The sequence below is a fragment of the Dromaius novaehollandiae genome, chromosome W, assembly GCF_036370855.1.
Source record: "Dromaius novaehollandiae isolate bDroNov1 chromosome W, bDroNov1.hap1, whole genome shotgun sequence".
NCBI classification, from domain to species: domain Eukaryota; kingdom Metazoa; phylum Chordata; class Aves; order Casuariiformes; family Dromaiidae; genus Dromaius; species Dromaius novaehollandiae.
The window spans coordinates 46,911,284-46,927,815 of record NC_088130.1 but is presented as its reverse complement, the minus strand read 5'-3'; the positions used below and the strand labels follow the sequence as shown (position 1 = coordinate 46,927,815).

At 43.5% G+C, this 16,532-nt stretch overlaps 1 protein-coding gene across 4 annotated transcripts in view; it reads left to right on the top strand.

The window, feature by feature from the left end:
* The first annotated feature begins 237 nt into the window (after positions 1-237).
* Positions 238-16,532, top strand: part of LOC135323508 (microtubule-associated serine/threonine-protein kinase 4-like) — a 290,162-nt gene continuing 273,867 nt past the window's right edge. For all 4 annotated transcript variants that reach the window (XM_064500494.1, XM_064500493.1, XM_064500492.1 and 1 more), the window contains exon 1: positions 238-559. In XM_064500494.1, the coding sequence (XP_064356564.1) occupies positions 323-559 (237 nt within the window). In that variant the 5' untranslated portion in view covers positions 238-322. The remainder of the gene's footprint in view (positions 560-16,532) is intronic.

Genomic DNA, 16,532 nt, shown 5'->3' with positions numbered 1-16,532 from the left:
CGGGGCCAGGGGGATCTGCAAAGGTGCCGGACTCGGCGGACACCCGCCTGCTCCGGCGGCTCCCACTCGCCGGGGCGGCCCCGCGTGGGCACCGCCGCGGCGGCGGCCGCCGCCGCGGCGCTGCCCACGCGGAGCCGCCCCGAGCGCCCCCCGGTCACCTGCCGCCGCCCCGCCCCCGCCGCCGCCCATTGGCTGGGCGCGCTGCCCGTCGCGGCGCCGGCGCCGCCCCCCGAGGCGCCGCCCCGCCGCCCGCCGGCCGCTGAGCGCGGCGCCCGGCCCGGCAGCGCTGCCGCGGCGCGGTGCGGCTCGGAGCCCCCCGGCCATGGCCGAGAAAGTTTCGGCGTCGCCCGAGCGGCCGCGGGGCGCCGGCTGCGTCGGCTCCTCCTGCTCCGGCTCCTCGTCCGGCTCGGAAACTCTCTCCGAGGAGGGCACCGGCGGCGCGGCGGCGGCGGCGGCGGCCCCCGGCGGGGCGGCAGCGGCGCGGCGGCGCGGCGAGGAGCGCGCGGCCCCCGCCGGGGGGGAAGCGGACGACGCCTCGCAGGAGGAGCGGGACGAGGAGGTGCGGCGGGCCGCGGGGGCGACGGGGCTGTGAGGCGAAACTCCGCAGCGCCAGGCGTGAGCGGCGGGCGAGCCCCGCGCTGCCCCGGCGCGCTCGGGGGGGCTCAGGGCAGGCTGCGGGTTGCGGAGCAGCTGTGCGGGCGATGCACCCATGCGTGCGCTGTCCCCCCCGTGATCTCGCTGTAGTACCTTTAACAGCGTTCGTAGCAGAACCACGTTACGGTAAAATCGCCCTTTTGTGTCTGAAGCTGCGTCTGTATTTGCAGCGTGGTTCGCACTTTGTAAAGGTGTTTCCTCGCTGCGACTCCCAGACCAGTTGTTGGGTCCGACTGCTGCCTGACATCGCCCCTCTGCGTGGTCTGTCGTGTGTCTCAGCTCTGTGGCTGACGCCTGCCTTTTTTGTGGGCAACTTCTTAATTTCCTCCTAGGTGATGTTTCTTTATTCTGCTCCTTTATGTAGCTGGTCGGGCAAGAGTTTTGGAAGACCCTAGCGTTTTAAAGGGATGTCTGTGGAGCCCTGGCTGAAGTTATTTCCACTAGTTAAGCTGTGGTTTTCAGGAATGTTTCCCTCCAGAGCAATGGCTTATTTGTATAGCTGCTGTTTTCTCCTCCTTCCCTGGTGCCTCTTCTGTTGCATTGATACAACTGTAGGACAGCGTGGTGAATTGGATCTAAAAATAACTATCCCTTTTTTTTCTTTAAATACTCAAAATGGATTAATTTCCTGGTGTGTTTCAACTGCACGATCTCACAAAGGCTGAGGTGGAGTTACCCTGGGTGCATTTAGGATAGTAGCAAAATAAGTGACACTATGTCCACATCTTTTTTTATTTTATTTTTTTCAAAGACATGCAGACTTGCTTTATTCTCTGAACTGAGTAGGAGCTCTGTAGCTGCTGTTAGCGTGCTGCTCACCTTGGGGTAATATAGCTCGCTTCTCAGCGGGTCTTGTACGCGTGGGCTTGGGGCTGTTTTTACCACAAGCGTGTGGTGTCCAGTTGGTTTGCAGCTCAGCTGGTGAGCCTGCAGAATGCTGTGTGGAAATACACAGAGGCCGTCTGTTCAGTTAGCTCACCTCACAGTCGCTGGCAGACCAGCTACCTTCCAGTCAAGCCTGGTTATTTCTGTGTGTGCTTTGGAGATGAATTACAGACAACTTCTGAGCTGAAAGTATAGGGAAGATAAGCCCCAAAAGAAGTCGGCATCTAATTCTGCTAAAAGCCAGTAGAACTTGGCATTTCTAGATGGGTAAATTCATACCTCCTCTGCTATAAGTAACGCCAGAACAGTCAACATAAACTAATTTTAATGTAGTGGGAAAGATTACTTGGTGTATATAACTGCCGTCTTCTCTGTTCTTTATTACCTCTGCTAGATTGCTTCATTACCTGAAACCAAGCTTTTTTGTCTTTACCTTCTGTGATACGGTTTTGCCAGTCTTCCCATTTTGGGGTAGTCAATGCTTGCAGCTGAATTCCTACCTAACGGAAGAGCCACCTGACAAATCACCCTGTGGAATCATCCTTTTTTGTGCAAGGACCCAGAAATGCATTAGAGGATGGAAATAAACTAATGTATGCCAATGTAAAACTGAAATAACAGCTGTGACTTGTGTATTGAAAGCTGTAAGGGTGGTGGTGAGGGATGAGAGTAAGGTTCAAGACAAATGCAGTGATGATTCAGACACTTCTGTACGTGCTACCTGCCAAAAGCATAGCACCGAGGGAAGTGCTTGACGGTACCATTTTCACACTGACATCCTACTAACTAATGTCAAATAATGAAAGCTTGCATGTTCTCTCCAGCTTTATGAATTATTCTAGTTTTATGGATCACCAGCACTTTATTCTGCTCTTCCAGGTTTCATTTCCCCTCTTGCCCTGTATTTGTTCCTGTTTCCAACTTGGCAGAATTGAATCTGTTGTCGCTGCCGTTTAGTATCCTTCAGACGGCAGTCGTCGTGGTCCTGTTACCTCTGCTGTTGCTACTTTAGCTGTCAGTAGACTGTGTGTAAATTCTTTAGAGCCATGACATAAGAATTATTTTCAAACTAAATCTATAAATGAATAGTTAGGAAATAGTACATATGGGGGGAAATGCACATTACTTCTTGTGTTATTCCCAGTAGACCTCTTCATTCCCCTTTGACGTTGTATATAACATACTTGAGAACTCTGATCTTGTCTCTTCCTAGACCTCTTCTTTAGACTAAACAACCCCTGTGCCTTTAATCTTCCCCTATAGAATGTGTTTCCAGACATCTGATCATGCTCATTGCTGTCTTGTGGACTCTTTCCAGCTGGTCACATCTGTCTTAAAGCGTGACATCAAAAAACAGGATGCTCTACTCAAGTTTAGGCCTTGCCAGAGCTGACTAGAACAGAAGGATTACTTCAGATGTCTCTCAAGCGATGTTATTGTTTATACAGCCCAAACTGCTCTGTTGCAGTTTGTGGTCCATTATAATGTTTAGGTCCTTTGCTGAAGAACGATGTGAATGTTTATATTCTACCAAAATGAATGGTTCAGCTCCCCAGCTCAATGGGGGAAACTTGATGCTGTCGCTTACAGTATGACTGCTTCTTCACAGTCCAGAAATTAAATAGTAAATTGGAAGACTGATAATTAGTCTTACGAGTATCATGTCTGAAAGAGTCAATCCCTGGAGGGGAATGGGGAAAGGAATGGCAGGGTGGGAAGAGAGAGAATATCATTCCTTCCCCCCCCCGTCATTATTTCATCCTGCTGTTCCATAAACTTTAAATTAAAAAAAAAAAAAAGTTTGTGAAATAACTAAAGAAGCAGTCTTTCCTCTCTTATGTCATGTATGCAAGAACAAATGGTAGCTCGTAAGATGTTCACCATCAGCTATTAAGGATTTTTAATATCTTAGATGCATGAAAATGAAACTTGATTATAACCTGATGTGAGAAGACTTTCTGCAGCATTGGTGCCTTGAAATGCTGTGACTAGCAAACACCTGAAACTCAGTGTTGTAATAGTATGTTAATGAAGTAATGCAATGTATTTGCTTGTGCTCTTGTGAGGTGAGTGGTGAAAGTGTGCTGACAGAAGCAGGTAGGAGTAGGATTGCATGGTGAAGGACACCAAAGGCAAACACTGCATAGAGAAGGGCTAATACATCCTAATACAGCATGGGTGTTTAATTTTACTGGACTTTGCTCTGCTCTGCTTCCTACAAGAAGAGCTGTAGAGAGTCTTTTCCAGACCGAAGTGTGGAGGCAAGGCTGGGGAACAGCATGAGTGTGGCTGCTGCTTCTGTTTGAAGTCAATATAGACTGGGATTACAGGGAAAGGGGTAAATTCGAAAAACTCATAATTTTTCCCATCTTCTTTTCTACTGCATTTCTATCCTCCATATACTAGTCTGTCTTCTGGCAAAAAAATTACTGGGAACAGGGAGCTTGTTTTATTACATTTATTGAAACAAAGGGTTCCCAATGTCATTGGCTGCCTAGATTTCTCTCATTAAAAATGTCTTATGGTCTTTCACTCAAGTATGGTAAATGTTCTTTGTAGATGGAGGCTTCCAAATCTTAGTCCATGTTTTACAGAGCAGGTAAGAGCTCACTTGGGTTCATCATGTTTCTTAAAAAGAAGAGACGAAGGCAAGCTACAGATTCCTTGTCTACGTCAGTTATCTCAAGGATCTGTGCGGGAAGGTGAGATTGTGTCCCTCGGAGCTGTCTGTCTTTTCCATCTCTGTCAGCTGATCTGCTGACGGATTATCTTTCTGCGAACCTCGTCACAGTAACTGGGAGTGTGCTTTGCTTACCAGAGCTCAGTAAGTGCTCTGGGAGCGTCAGTAGCCTTTCGGAGAGGGGTAATACTTGGTGATACAGCACAGCTGTCTTAGCCTGAAATGGTTCCAAAAACTTCTGAACCTGCCAGTATCTCCCAAATTAACATAGTGAGTCCTCTTCATTATTTTAGATGGCTTTTTTTTTTCTTTTCTTTTAACCTAGGGAAATATGTGGTATTTTGTTCTCAAATAATTGTAATGCATGCTCTGAAACTGAAACATTTGGTATTGAAGTGGCTATCAAGAGTTGATAGAGTTGGTCCTACATTGAAAAGACAGGTTTTTCTCATGAGAAATGTCCACTGATGTTTGGAGTTGATATGCTACATTTTCCCCCCATCTCTACTTAATGTCTCTTCTATTAAAAAGATCCGTCACAGTGCAGCATGAGAACTACAAAAGCTTTATCTGTTGCTGCTTACTGTTCACCTGCATCTGCCTTCTTGCTGTTTATATTGCAGTCTGTTGTGACTTCAGGAGAGCTGTATGGAGGGAATTAATTACCGGGAAATGAAGATCCTGTCATGAAAGTATTCATGGCAAGGTGAAGGGGGTGACAAAGAGAACGCTGCCCTAAAAACTATTCTCTCACACATTTATCCTTAAGCATATGTCCACTGGAGAGCTGTAGCATCTCTAGCCTCACAGATTGCCTGCCAGTTCTTCACCCGATAAAACTGTAGTTTATTTGGGGGAGGGGGAAATCAAAATGCTTTGGGATAAAGTGACAAGTGTGTGATGTGATGACAATGTTTACATGTGCATCTGTAGGTAATGAAGATGGTGGTGCTTCTGTCAAAATGTCACTATGACCAAACTAGTTTTTCTTGCCCCCCCCCCCCACCCCCCCGCAAGCTTTTCCTGCCAGAGTACTAGCCGTGGGACATGCTTAGACAATGTGGGAGATACCACAGATAGATTTTTTTTTTTTCCTTTTAATTGTTTCAGACTTTCTTGTCTCTGACAGTGATGGATCGTTCCCTCTTGTAGTGCACCCTGAATGCTGCAGCTACCTAAAGATGAATTGCCTAATTGTTAGTGCGATCCTTAGATCACGCTAAGGAGTAAATGCTGTCGTGCGATGTGTACTTCTGTGTGTTAGAACGATTGCAGTGGGATTAACTAAACGCTCGTCTAGCCTAGTGCAGCCACGAAATTGTTCTTGTCATGTGAGCCAGAGAAACACCACTTTCTTTATTTTTTAGTTATATTTGTGATATTACTTACAAAGTTAAACACCTTGCCCTTTAAGTCTGTAGGGCTGACTCAACAATCATTTAAACACTTTATGATTTGCTTTCAGCACCCAAAACTGTATGTTTCCCTCCTACTTTAAACTTTGTGTGTGCTGGGTAGAGCTGCAAGGTGTGTGCTGATGTGCACCATTAATTGTCCCAGAAGCACCCTGGCATGGGGAGAGACTCATGATTGTGGGCTTTATCAAATGTTGCTGTGTGCTCTTGCCTGAGGTTTTAGGCTATCTATACTAATGTTTGCAGCTCTTTGGAGCTTGTTTTCAAGACATTTAGTGGGTGTAAGTAAGGCAATAACTGCAGCATCTCTCTTCTCACTTAAGTGGGAGCTGAAGAAACAGATTCATGTGTTGAGTTGCATTTCTGTTTTCATGTGCCAGAACTACTTAGATACTTAACGTCTTCCTGGAAAGAAGTGGGTGAAGAAATGATAATTCCAGTCTTCAGAACAAAATTTGAATGCGTTCATAAAAAGTGATTGAACGGGCATTTTGTGCCCTTTAAAGTTTACAACCAAGAAGAAATAGTCCTGAGATGAGTCTTTAGGATCCCTTAGTATTTGTATGTTCAACTGTGAAAGAAAATGTGTTGAAGAAAATGTGAACAGAGAACATGTGAAGAAACATGTTCTCTGAAAAGCTGCAGCTCATCACAAGGAGGACAGCGTCAGTCCTGCGTGATCTTTGCTACCTTTGCTTTGGCAGCGTTTTGGCTAGATGTAAACCAGCTTTGAACTGAATGTCAGTAAATAGAATAAAGTGGTGCTGTGCTTGTGTTATGAAGATGCCCCATACGATGGGGCCACATTGCTAGCAGTAACATAGCTTGTATAAAATTGGGTTTGAACAAAGAGATAAGAGTCCTAAGTTTAGGGCTGGTGCTCCTCCCTGAGGTATAAAATGAGTGCTGTAAACTGCAGTGTAAATAACATACTCAGGCTAGCAATCTGAGGAACTAGAGAGCCTTTTACTGTGGCAATCTATGTAATGGGGTACCTTTTCCCTTGTCTTTGCACACTGTGAACTGTTTCCCGCCCCCCCCCCCCAAAAAAAAAGCACAACTGCAGCCTTGCACATTGCCATGCTGAAGCATTAACGCATATTGATTTACTTGATGTCTGATCTTGCTATTTGGGTTATGCAGCACTGTCAAAAAATCTGAAGTGCAGAATTCAGGGGCTTATGAAAACAGATGTAATGAATCTGGGAAAATTAGGAATACAGACTCCTAGAAGACTCTTAAAGCTTCCTCAGAATAGAGTTGCTCTCACACCAGGGTGAAGGTTTTCCATTACGCCCAATGCAATGAAGCAGATGCCTGTTGTTAAGAGCTTGGGTGAGGCAGGCTCTGCCCATTTGCCCGTTTTTACTGCTGGGTTGGGAATGGCCTGTTGAGCCTCTGATTTGAGTTCAGTCTTTTTAATAGCTTGATAAGTGGAAGAGGGAAGGATGAAGAGCAAATACCATTTTTTATTTCTTTATTTTCCCCCCACCCTCCCCTTTGGTGCAGTACCAAGCCCAGCAGCACTGTGATCTGAGTGTTGCGGTATCACAAGTGATATGCACTTGCTGTTGCTAAGGCCCTAGAAAAATCATGACATGGTCTTCAAAGCCTCTGCAGTCTAAAGCCTGCGATTTTTGTTTTCTCTTGTTTCATTGTCAAGATTTGTGTTTTTCAGCTTTTCTCTTGCAGCTGTGGGATCTAAAATTCTTTTTGAAACAAGGTTTTTGTGGTTGGGTGTGCTGAGGCTTTAAGATGTGTGACTGATAGGAGACTTGTGCTTATCATCATGAAATGCTGGCAACTCTGTTAAGTGAAAGGAGAGGGGAAGGAGGGAGATGCTGGTATTTGAGAACAAGCAAGCTGAGGAGGTGAAAGTAAATGTGGGTGAAGTGGTGGCAAACAGTCTCTGCTTTGGTATCAAGCCAGGAACCTGTTTTCACTTTTGTTTTGCTGATCCAAGTAACTGGCTGTAGAGCTCTAGCTGAGAGGGATGCTCTGCCCAAGCTGCCTGCCCGAGTGTGTCCTGCCCCAGCCAGGCCGCAGCGGGACGAGTATCCTGCCCTCCTGCCCAAACATAACTGGGCTTATGGACCTGCTCCGTTCACAAGTGAATTGCAAATCCATCAAGGGTTAAAGTTCGAGTGTTGTGGTGTTGTATAACTAGCTTGGCAGCCCCTGCCACAGCCTATCCTGTCTTTACTGAGTGCCTCCACATTTCAAGTGGGAAGCAGACATAAACACTTTTTTTGGTAATATGCTAGTATCATCTATGGGCTTGAACTTGTAGAGGAATTTTTTTTTTTTTCTTAGAAGCTCAAACAGCTCTTGTAAGTGACCTTCAGTGGAAGCAAAAAAAGAAAGAAGCTGTAAACAAACTACTCAGGCCTCTTCCAGAAAGATTAAATGTGGATGAAAATAACTGATTATAAGATGGCAACCTGTATAGTCAAGCAAGGAAGATGAATTCCATGTTGCTTGGTTGAAAAACTTGTGCATTGCAGGCACTTTGCAGTATTGTATTGTAACAACCGTGCATCTCTCAGTATCTCCTTTTCTTCCCCCTCCCCCCTTAATCCCCAGAGCGTAATGCTTATATAGTGAGTGACAAACTTTCTTTGTGAGACCACATTGCCATGCTGGTGGGACTGTATAATTAATTGCACCTGGACTATTAATGATCCTGTTGTTTTTAATAGCCCTGCTACCCTGAGGAAGAGGGCTGTGGGTGAATGGAGCAGATGAACTACTGCACTAAACTACTAATTTGAATTTCATTGTTACCTCAGGAAACTTTTACTAGAATGTAATAATGTTTTAGCTATGGCTCAGTGGATGCTTTTATTGTAAGGCCGTTTTTCAGACCATATAACAAAAACGTCTTAGATGTCTTTCATGCTGTGTTTCAGGTTTCATGCTTAGTGCATAACAGGGAAGAGAGGGAGGGAGTGTGCATGATATGTTGTGCTCTGAGCTAGCTAGCAGAATAAATTGTTTACAAGAAGTCATGGGAAAACCTTTAGCTCGACTGGGACTTTACCGTTTTGATAAGTACATGGGCTAGCGTAAACCCTGTGGATGTGTTTTAACCTGTTATCAGTGGTTCCTTCCCCTCCCTATTTGTTCAAACACTGTTGTATTTGTGGAGCAGTGGTGATAATGCTACGCTGCTGGAGAACATGTTCCAAAGTTAAAGCTGCCATTGATTTGCTTGGGGTAGCTTGGCAATAAATTGTGTACTGCACTTTGAATGGGTTATTGATGTGTTTAGAAAACATGAGTCTAACTTGCAGGCTGAGTAGCAGAAGCAGCAAGGAGGTGAACTTGGACATACCACTTACTGGCAGTTGCAGGGCAGTGACAGTCATCAGCTGTGGGTAGGTTGAGTTCTGGGGTTTGCTGAACCGTAAGCTGTATATTAGAATTATAGCTTGGGCTCAGCATTGCTCAGAGCTCTGCTGAGAAGAGGGTACGTAAGCTCAAACTAAGTGTGTGTTAAAGTAGTTGTATGGCATCTGGTCTTCTCAGAAAGATGACTTGGCTTGAAGAAGATCTGCAGTGGTTTATGATGTTGTTATACACTGTGCTGAATACTACCTTCCCTCCTGGCAGCTGATTTTGTAATCTCCCCTGGTTTGCTTCCATGCAAACTCGGCATTTTTGGTTTTAAATTCTCATAAGGGGTAACAACTACTGGCTGGAAACTGAGGCAACTGAAACTCTTAAGAGTTGCAGACAGACAGATCTCATCTTGCAGATAAAGTAGGAGACTTGCAGGAGAACGGTAAGGCTGTGAAGCTTGACATATGAAAGGATATAACTGAAGACGATGATGAGGAGAGAGGTTCATTTAAGGTAGAATGACTTGTGCAAGGGGAACCTTCTCCATAGTGTTCAATAACCTTTATGCTTTTAAGTATGTGACTATTAGCATTGTGTTAACAGGGCCATTAGACACAAAATGAAGAAAGAGGTGTGCTAAAAATGCGTAAAACTTAGAACTACGCCATCAGGCACTTCAGATGCAGGTCTGTCTGAGGAAAAGCAGTACACCCTCCCAGCTGTTTGAGTACTTGCAGGCCCTGCGGTTGGGGCCCTGCGTCGCCTCACCTGCGTGCTGCCTCGGAGCCCAGCTGTGCCAGGAGCTGCCACACTGTACCTCGCACACAGCAGCGCAAGAGCTAATTGCGCCCTGGTGATTTACAAGCAGGTACAGACAAGTTTTATAGCTGTAGGAACTAAAACACTTTCATTCCAGGTCTGTCTTTCCCAATGTCACACTTGTAAGCAGTGTTTTTGACATGGTGATTAAACTAAGAAAAAGTAAATTGCAGAAACTGCAGATGACAACTGTATATGTATTAAGTCACAGATCTGGTGCTATAAAAGAAAGTCAGAATTGAGTTTAGCAAAGTGAACATCTCCGAGAATCAGGGCTCCTGTTCAGGTCAAATAGGGGACATTTTTCAAAGTGTGTGTGCGCTAGTGTCTTGTCTGTAGCTGGTTGCAGTTACTGAAATTTGCATGCTACCTGCATAGCTTTTTAAAAAGAAAAACCTCCAACCTACCACTGTTATAAACAAATGACTTTAATACTAGTGAGTTCCTCCTAATTACATTAATGTCTTTTCTTTAAATCTTTCCACATGGGAGCTTTAATGGATTGTGTTGTAGAGAGGTTACTTTGAGACTGAAACTTTTCCCATACACCTTCTGGAAAACTGATCCAGGAGTTGGCTGATGATGAGCTTTATGTAAAGAAAGACTTCTTACAGAATCCCTGGTCCTACAACGCAAATAGGGTGGCAGAAACAGTCTCGCCTGCATAGGCAAGTAGTGCAGTGCTGAGGGGGTAGATCTGTAGAGTGACACAGCTGGTGTTGAGGACTGTATTTGTGCTATATGTGTCCAAGGGGGAACTGGCTTCAGACCAGCTCAGATCTGATCCCATGGGGTGGCCTCCAGTGAGCAGCTGCAGCACAGTTTAGCCAGTTAAAGGTTTTTCTAGTATGTGTTGAGCTTTATGCAATTGTTGATTTTCAAAGTGTTTTTCTGGAGAAGATTAGCATGAGTGCGTTGCAGCTTTGGTTATACTGTACACACAAAATCATTTCAGTTGAGGTTTCTGTGTATGGCTGGGTGTGGTGTCTTTCATCAGTTGTTAATCCTGCTGTCTTCATTGATTCCCATTGAGGTAATGTGCTTTCATAAGAGAATTAACAGGTTGTTGATGAGTTAATCCTTTCTGTTTTGATTTGAGTTTGGTAATCCACCTCCTAGATGTCTTGCCTGTCCAAGGCAAAGTGATTTCTGTCTGCCTTGATATTTATAGGAACTTTCTTCCTATGCATAGTTACTCCTAGGCACCTTCTTGCCTTTGTTTCTGGTCTTATCTAAACAGGTTTGTCTCTCTCCTAGGAGAGAATGTGGTACCATTTGGCATGATAATCCTTAAGGATGTTATACATAAATGAAATACAAAAAATTACATAGCCTTCACTATACTTTAAGGGGTGTGGACAAGTGGAATGGCTTGGCCTGTTTTAACTAATCTCTGGTGTTGCTAACAGATACCTCCTGCGGTTTGTCGTTGGATAATTATGGAGTGTGTGTACTTGCTCAGATCCAAATAAAGCCAGTTAAGCAGCTTAAATAAACATTTGGGCAAAAGACATTCTCATAACAATAGATACATGTTTACTGTAAATATAAAGCTAGGTCCCAGAGCTTTATGTATATATAATAATGTGAATAATTCCACGGAATAGTGGTTTTAGTGCATGTGCATAATGGATATTTCCTCTTTAGAGGTTAATGAAGCTTATGTACCAGTAACCTTCAAAAAAGCTTCTTGAATTTGTTTTTGATATTGTGGAGCATATACTGACAGAAGTTGGATATAGAATGTGATCTGTTTTCATTTACCTTTTATTTAACTTCAAAGTCAGGACTGTTATTACTCTTATCTTTTCCCACAAGATTTTTGAGTATAAACAAACACTTTTCAAAATAATTAAAGTAGCAATGAGGGGAATTAACTTTGAAGGCTTTTTCCTGCAGACATAGCACTTGAATAAAATAATTTTAGTGGCGATATATTCACAGGTGATCAAGTAGAAGGCCTTCTGAAATTACTGAGGGACTGCCTATACATTGCTGATCACTTTAACTCTGTGCCTGGGTTTTTGGATTTGTAAAACAGCGCAAAAAACCTAACCACTAAAGCACTTAATGGTCTGATTATAAAAGCTGCTCTATCAAATGTATCACTATCCATTTTACTATATTGTATTCATCGTGCATTACTAAAGTGCTCTTACCCATGGGTGATTATCTTTTAAAGGCTTTTATATGTATGCACAGACATGAAGTGTAAACTCGTAAAATGTTATGAGGCAAAAACTATGTTGGACACAGAAAACACAGTTGAGTAAAACCTTCATTACTTGACTCTTGTCTATGGTTACACACAGCTCTAACACTGATATTTTTGAGGCTCTGAGGAATCTCTCTGGAGTTGTCAAGAGGAATCATGTCCCTGTTTTTCTATTTGCGTCCCTGTGGCTGCCACTAGCTTGTACAGTTAATGACCAGAAGCATGGCTTTGCAGATCCCGTCTGGATAGCTCTAGGTCGAGTTTGCTGAGAGTATCTGCAGGCAAATATATGTCTAGTCTTGCAAAATGGCTGAGCTGTGTCCCCTCCCCTGCAGTTGTCTAAAGCTGGAAGCTGCATTTGGTGCTCATGTACACCTATGTAAATCCATCATATTTGGTACAGTTCAGTAAGTGCATCTTTTTCTCAATAGAGGCCTTTTCAGATGTTCTTGATATCCTTCAATAAGTACAATTTGTTCATCTCCTTTATTTTACATACATAATGCACTTCAAAAACTCTAAAAGGAAATTCTGTCTGAAAAAGGTAGATCTGTATGTGTTTCGATGCGTGTAGTTCCCTTCACTACTCAGTGGCACAGGTTGGCAGCTAGAACTCTGCGCAGTTTGCAAGTGAAACTTTCTTTTTCTTTCCAAAATGCTGCAGCGTAAGCTCATGCTGGGTTCACAGTCCAGTGGGTTTAACACCTTAAGTATTACCTCTGGTGACTAAGGTCCTGCATGCCAAGCTGGGCTCTTGGCTCTGTCTTCTCAGCTATAACCTTACCTTTCCTCTACATGCTCCCAGTGGTCTTGCCCACCTAACAATTAGTCTGGAAATCAATTAAAACTTGTAACAATATCTGCATAATTTATGAACAGTAAAGTTGTGTAGCCGAAACAAGGCATTGTCTTGTCTGCAGAGTTTGGTGGAAGTGGCAGCGAGATGTTCTCGGAAGAAGCCAGCTCTACCATCAGAAACCAGGAGGAGTTTGTTAAAGTTGGGTCATGTCCTGTAGGTATGGAATCAGGGAGTTGTTTGCTTAGGGAAGAACTGTATTTGATTTTTGTGCAACAGTATTTTTAAAAGGTCACTTAAGTTATGCATAAAATATTTTTCTAGCTTTTTCTTTTTTCTCCCCCCTGAAGTTCCCTGAATGTATATAGGAAACTGAGTACCATTGCTGCTGAGGTGAGTAGAACTGAACGCAAATGGGCTCAGGGACAGAGCTGTAACAGCTAGCGCCTTGGAGCTACAACCACAGTGTGTGTGCGTGTGTATCTGTCAGTTATCATCTCTTAACAAGAAAAAACTTTCCTTTAAGAACTGGTAAATGTAAACAGTAATATTGATACTGACTTTGCAATGTAAAGAGGTGCATTTCAACTATGTGGCTTTATTAGGTGGAAGGGTAAGACTATTTGATTTTATTCTGGGAGAAGATAAAATAAGTATCGATAAGGTAGAACACTTAAGAGAACTTCAAAAAATTGGATTATTTGACACAATCTACTTTCCTGGTTATTGATACAGTCTTGCTGCTGCCTGTTTGTTCATCTTGATAGAGGTGTCACTTTTTTCCATTAAGAGGGAACAAGACTAAAGTAGTAAATTCCGTCATTAAAGAAGTCCTTAAAATCAAATCACTTTGTACTGTACACTTCTATTTCAACAACTGTTATTTTAAAAACATGGAATTTGTCAAAACTATATGTTTCAAGTATCTTCAGAGTAGGAGTGTGTGGCAGGGGAAGGTAGCATTAATTACAGCTTTTTAATGGCATGTTTACTTTTAGTGAAATAAAATTATCAAGAAAAAGCTTTTAATAAGTTGGAGATTTGCCACTTCAGATGCTGGATTTTCCAGTCCTCTCATAGCCAAGCCATCCCTTTTCAAAACTATTTGGTGATCTTAAATCCATCAGTGTCTCTTATGAATTGGGTGTGAGTTTAGGGCTCCGAGTTGCATGGAGGCTGGAACCGTGCTATTATTTTATTTGAAAGTCTGAGAACTCCAGCACTAATTGGATTAAGATTTTTTTTTTACCCAACAGGTGGTCCCTCAGGAAAGGCACAAAATACTTGTTACTTTTCCTGTTGTTCTGCTACTGATTACCATGGGTCTTCTGCACAAAGAAAGGGAATGGGTTTGGTAGTGTTAAACTAAGGGACTTGCACTGCTGGACCCCATATTGATGTTATATGTGGTGGCTTGCAGCACTCGGTCCTGAGGTTGTCCAGTTTGATGGCTCTGTTCCCTGTTCACGTGACATGGTGAGTATACGCAGCCGTGAGCTTGGAGCCCTGGTTTGCTGCCCTCACTTTGTTACTCTGTGTGTCTGGCATCAGCCTTGAGTGCTTGATCAGCCTAGCATGACTGATCATATGAACTTTGTTAGCGCGGTGATATGGGCTTAAGAGTATACAGAATTGGTTTTGTAGTCATGGCTCCCTCTGCCTGGCCCATATTTTTAGTGTATTTTCCCCAAACTAATTATTGCTGCCTTTCTCTTCCATGGGTGATAGTTCTGATCATAGTTCAGCCATCAGTGTGTGCAACTTCAGAAAAATCATGTAGCCTCTTTTTTTTTTTTTGAGCAACAAAATTCTTGTAATGAAGCTGCATCTCTTTCAGCAATATGATTTCAGGTTAGATGTTAAAGGAAGTTAATGTGTGAGTAAAAAGGTTTTACAAATAAAGTCAGAGATAACATGACTACTTAAGAACAGAGAGTAATGATGGGCTTATCTGCATTGACCTAATGTAATGGTTTCCAGCAAACACTACTACTTTATCTGCAATGGCAGCAGCAGGTTCTTTCATGCGTATACACAAAATAGAAGCTTCAGCAGCAGAAAAACTGGAGCTAGCAAATGTTTTGCTTCCCAATGGGAGTCTGGGAAGAGAGGTGAGGGGGGCGCGTGTCTGTCTGTCTCTGTCAGTCTGTCCATCCCCGGGGAGGGAGTTGTCTTATGTACTGTGCAATTATCTTTCCGGATGTGGATTAGCATAACCACCTTTGTGTTAGTTGTTTCATCTGCTGAAGAACCCCGGTGCACACAAGGCTTTTCACGCTGGCATTTTACTTCTAGGGAGACCTTGTTTATTCCCCTCTGGTGTAGCAATCTGCAGTGTCAACTAGCTGAATCAAAACACTTTCTACTTCCTAGAGCTCAGCAGTAGTTTTGTGGTGTGTAGACCAAGGAAGAATATGTTAATTATCTACAGTCACAATGTTAGAAGAAGATGGATTTTGATTTTTGTGAGTCAGTCAGGTTTTAGTACTTGAAATCTATGCTACTGTTTTGTTTGTTTATTTTCTCTGAAAGAGGTGATCAGACAAGGGCATGGGGGGGCAGAAGAGACTACTGATAAAAAGCTGATGACAGCTAATAACTGATTTCTTTAGTTAACACATCTGAGGAAGACTCCTGAGGTAGGGACAGTTGGTACTAATAGCTAAATGCAACATCCGAATTTTCAAGTGTATCAGGTGGATGTAAAACCTTCTTACTGATAAGGCAGAGCTTCCATGGTCTTCTCCAGAGCAAGAATGACACGTGGTAAAACACGTGCATTAAAACTCTGCTGTGTCAGCACTATTGTGCTGACCCCAAAAGGTGACAGTGGTGGGGTGCTCCTGCAAAAACCTACGCCTCCATTCTGAAATATTCTGTGCTATTGCTGAGTAGCAGTACTCTGGTACTGCTGCTATTCTGGGTTTCTGTCCCTTGAAGATCGCTTACTCTTCTCACTGTTTTCTAACTGCAAGAGGTACAGGAGAAGGGGAGGAGAAAGATGTGTCTATTTTGTGTGAGCTGATGAAGGACTTAACAGAAGTTAAGTCTAGACATCCAACATCACGGCCTGGAGGCTGTCACAGGAAAGGGAGGTGGTTTGGTGCACAGATTCATCTGGTTCTAGTTAGGGAGCCCCTTGGAGGAGTCATTGGCATCTGCCAATCCAGCAGCTGAACTGAAGATTTTCCAGGAAGTTTTGCATTACAAAAAGAATACTTGGGGAATAAAAAACGGCTTATAAAACTTCTACACTACTGAGTCTCAGCTTGACTTCATTGCCAAGGTTAGCCTTACTGTTAAGAGTATTGAAGCTCAGTGATTCTCTGTTCAGTCTTTGGTTTTCTTCCTCAGATGTCTGTTCCCTGCCTGTCCAAATCTATGAGGCTGTGTGGTTGGTTGGTTTGTTTATTTTGTATCCTCGCTATTGAGAGTAGCCCAGTACCTGTGCCACCTGAGGTGTAGGATGGTGGTTTTTGTCTCCTTACATGCACACTCAAAAGTAGTTTGTGCTTCTGTCTATAGAAAGTATGTTTCCACGTAGCTGTTCATCTAAGAAATTTAAGCGTGTGAGATTCACAGTGGGCCAAGCTGCTAAGTGGTACAAACTGCTGCCGTCCATTCTGTCCGTAGTGCTCACTGCTTTTCATAAAATGCCTAGTGATGCAGCTAGGGAGATGAAACAGCTGCGTATGTGCTAATACATGTGATTGGCTAATGAGACAG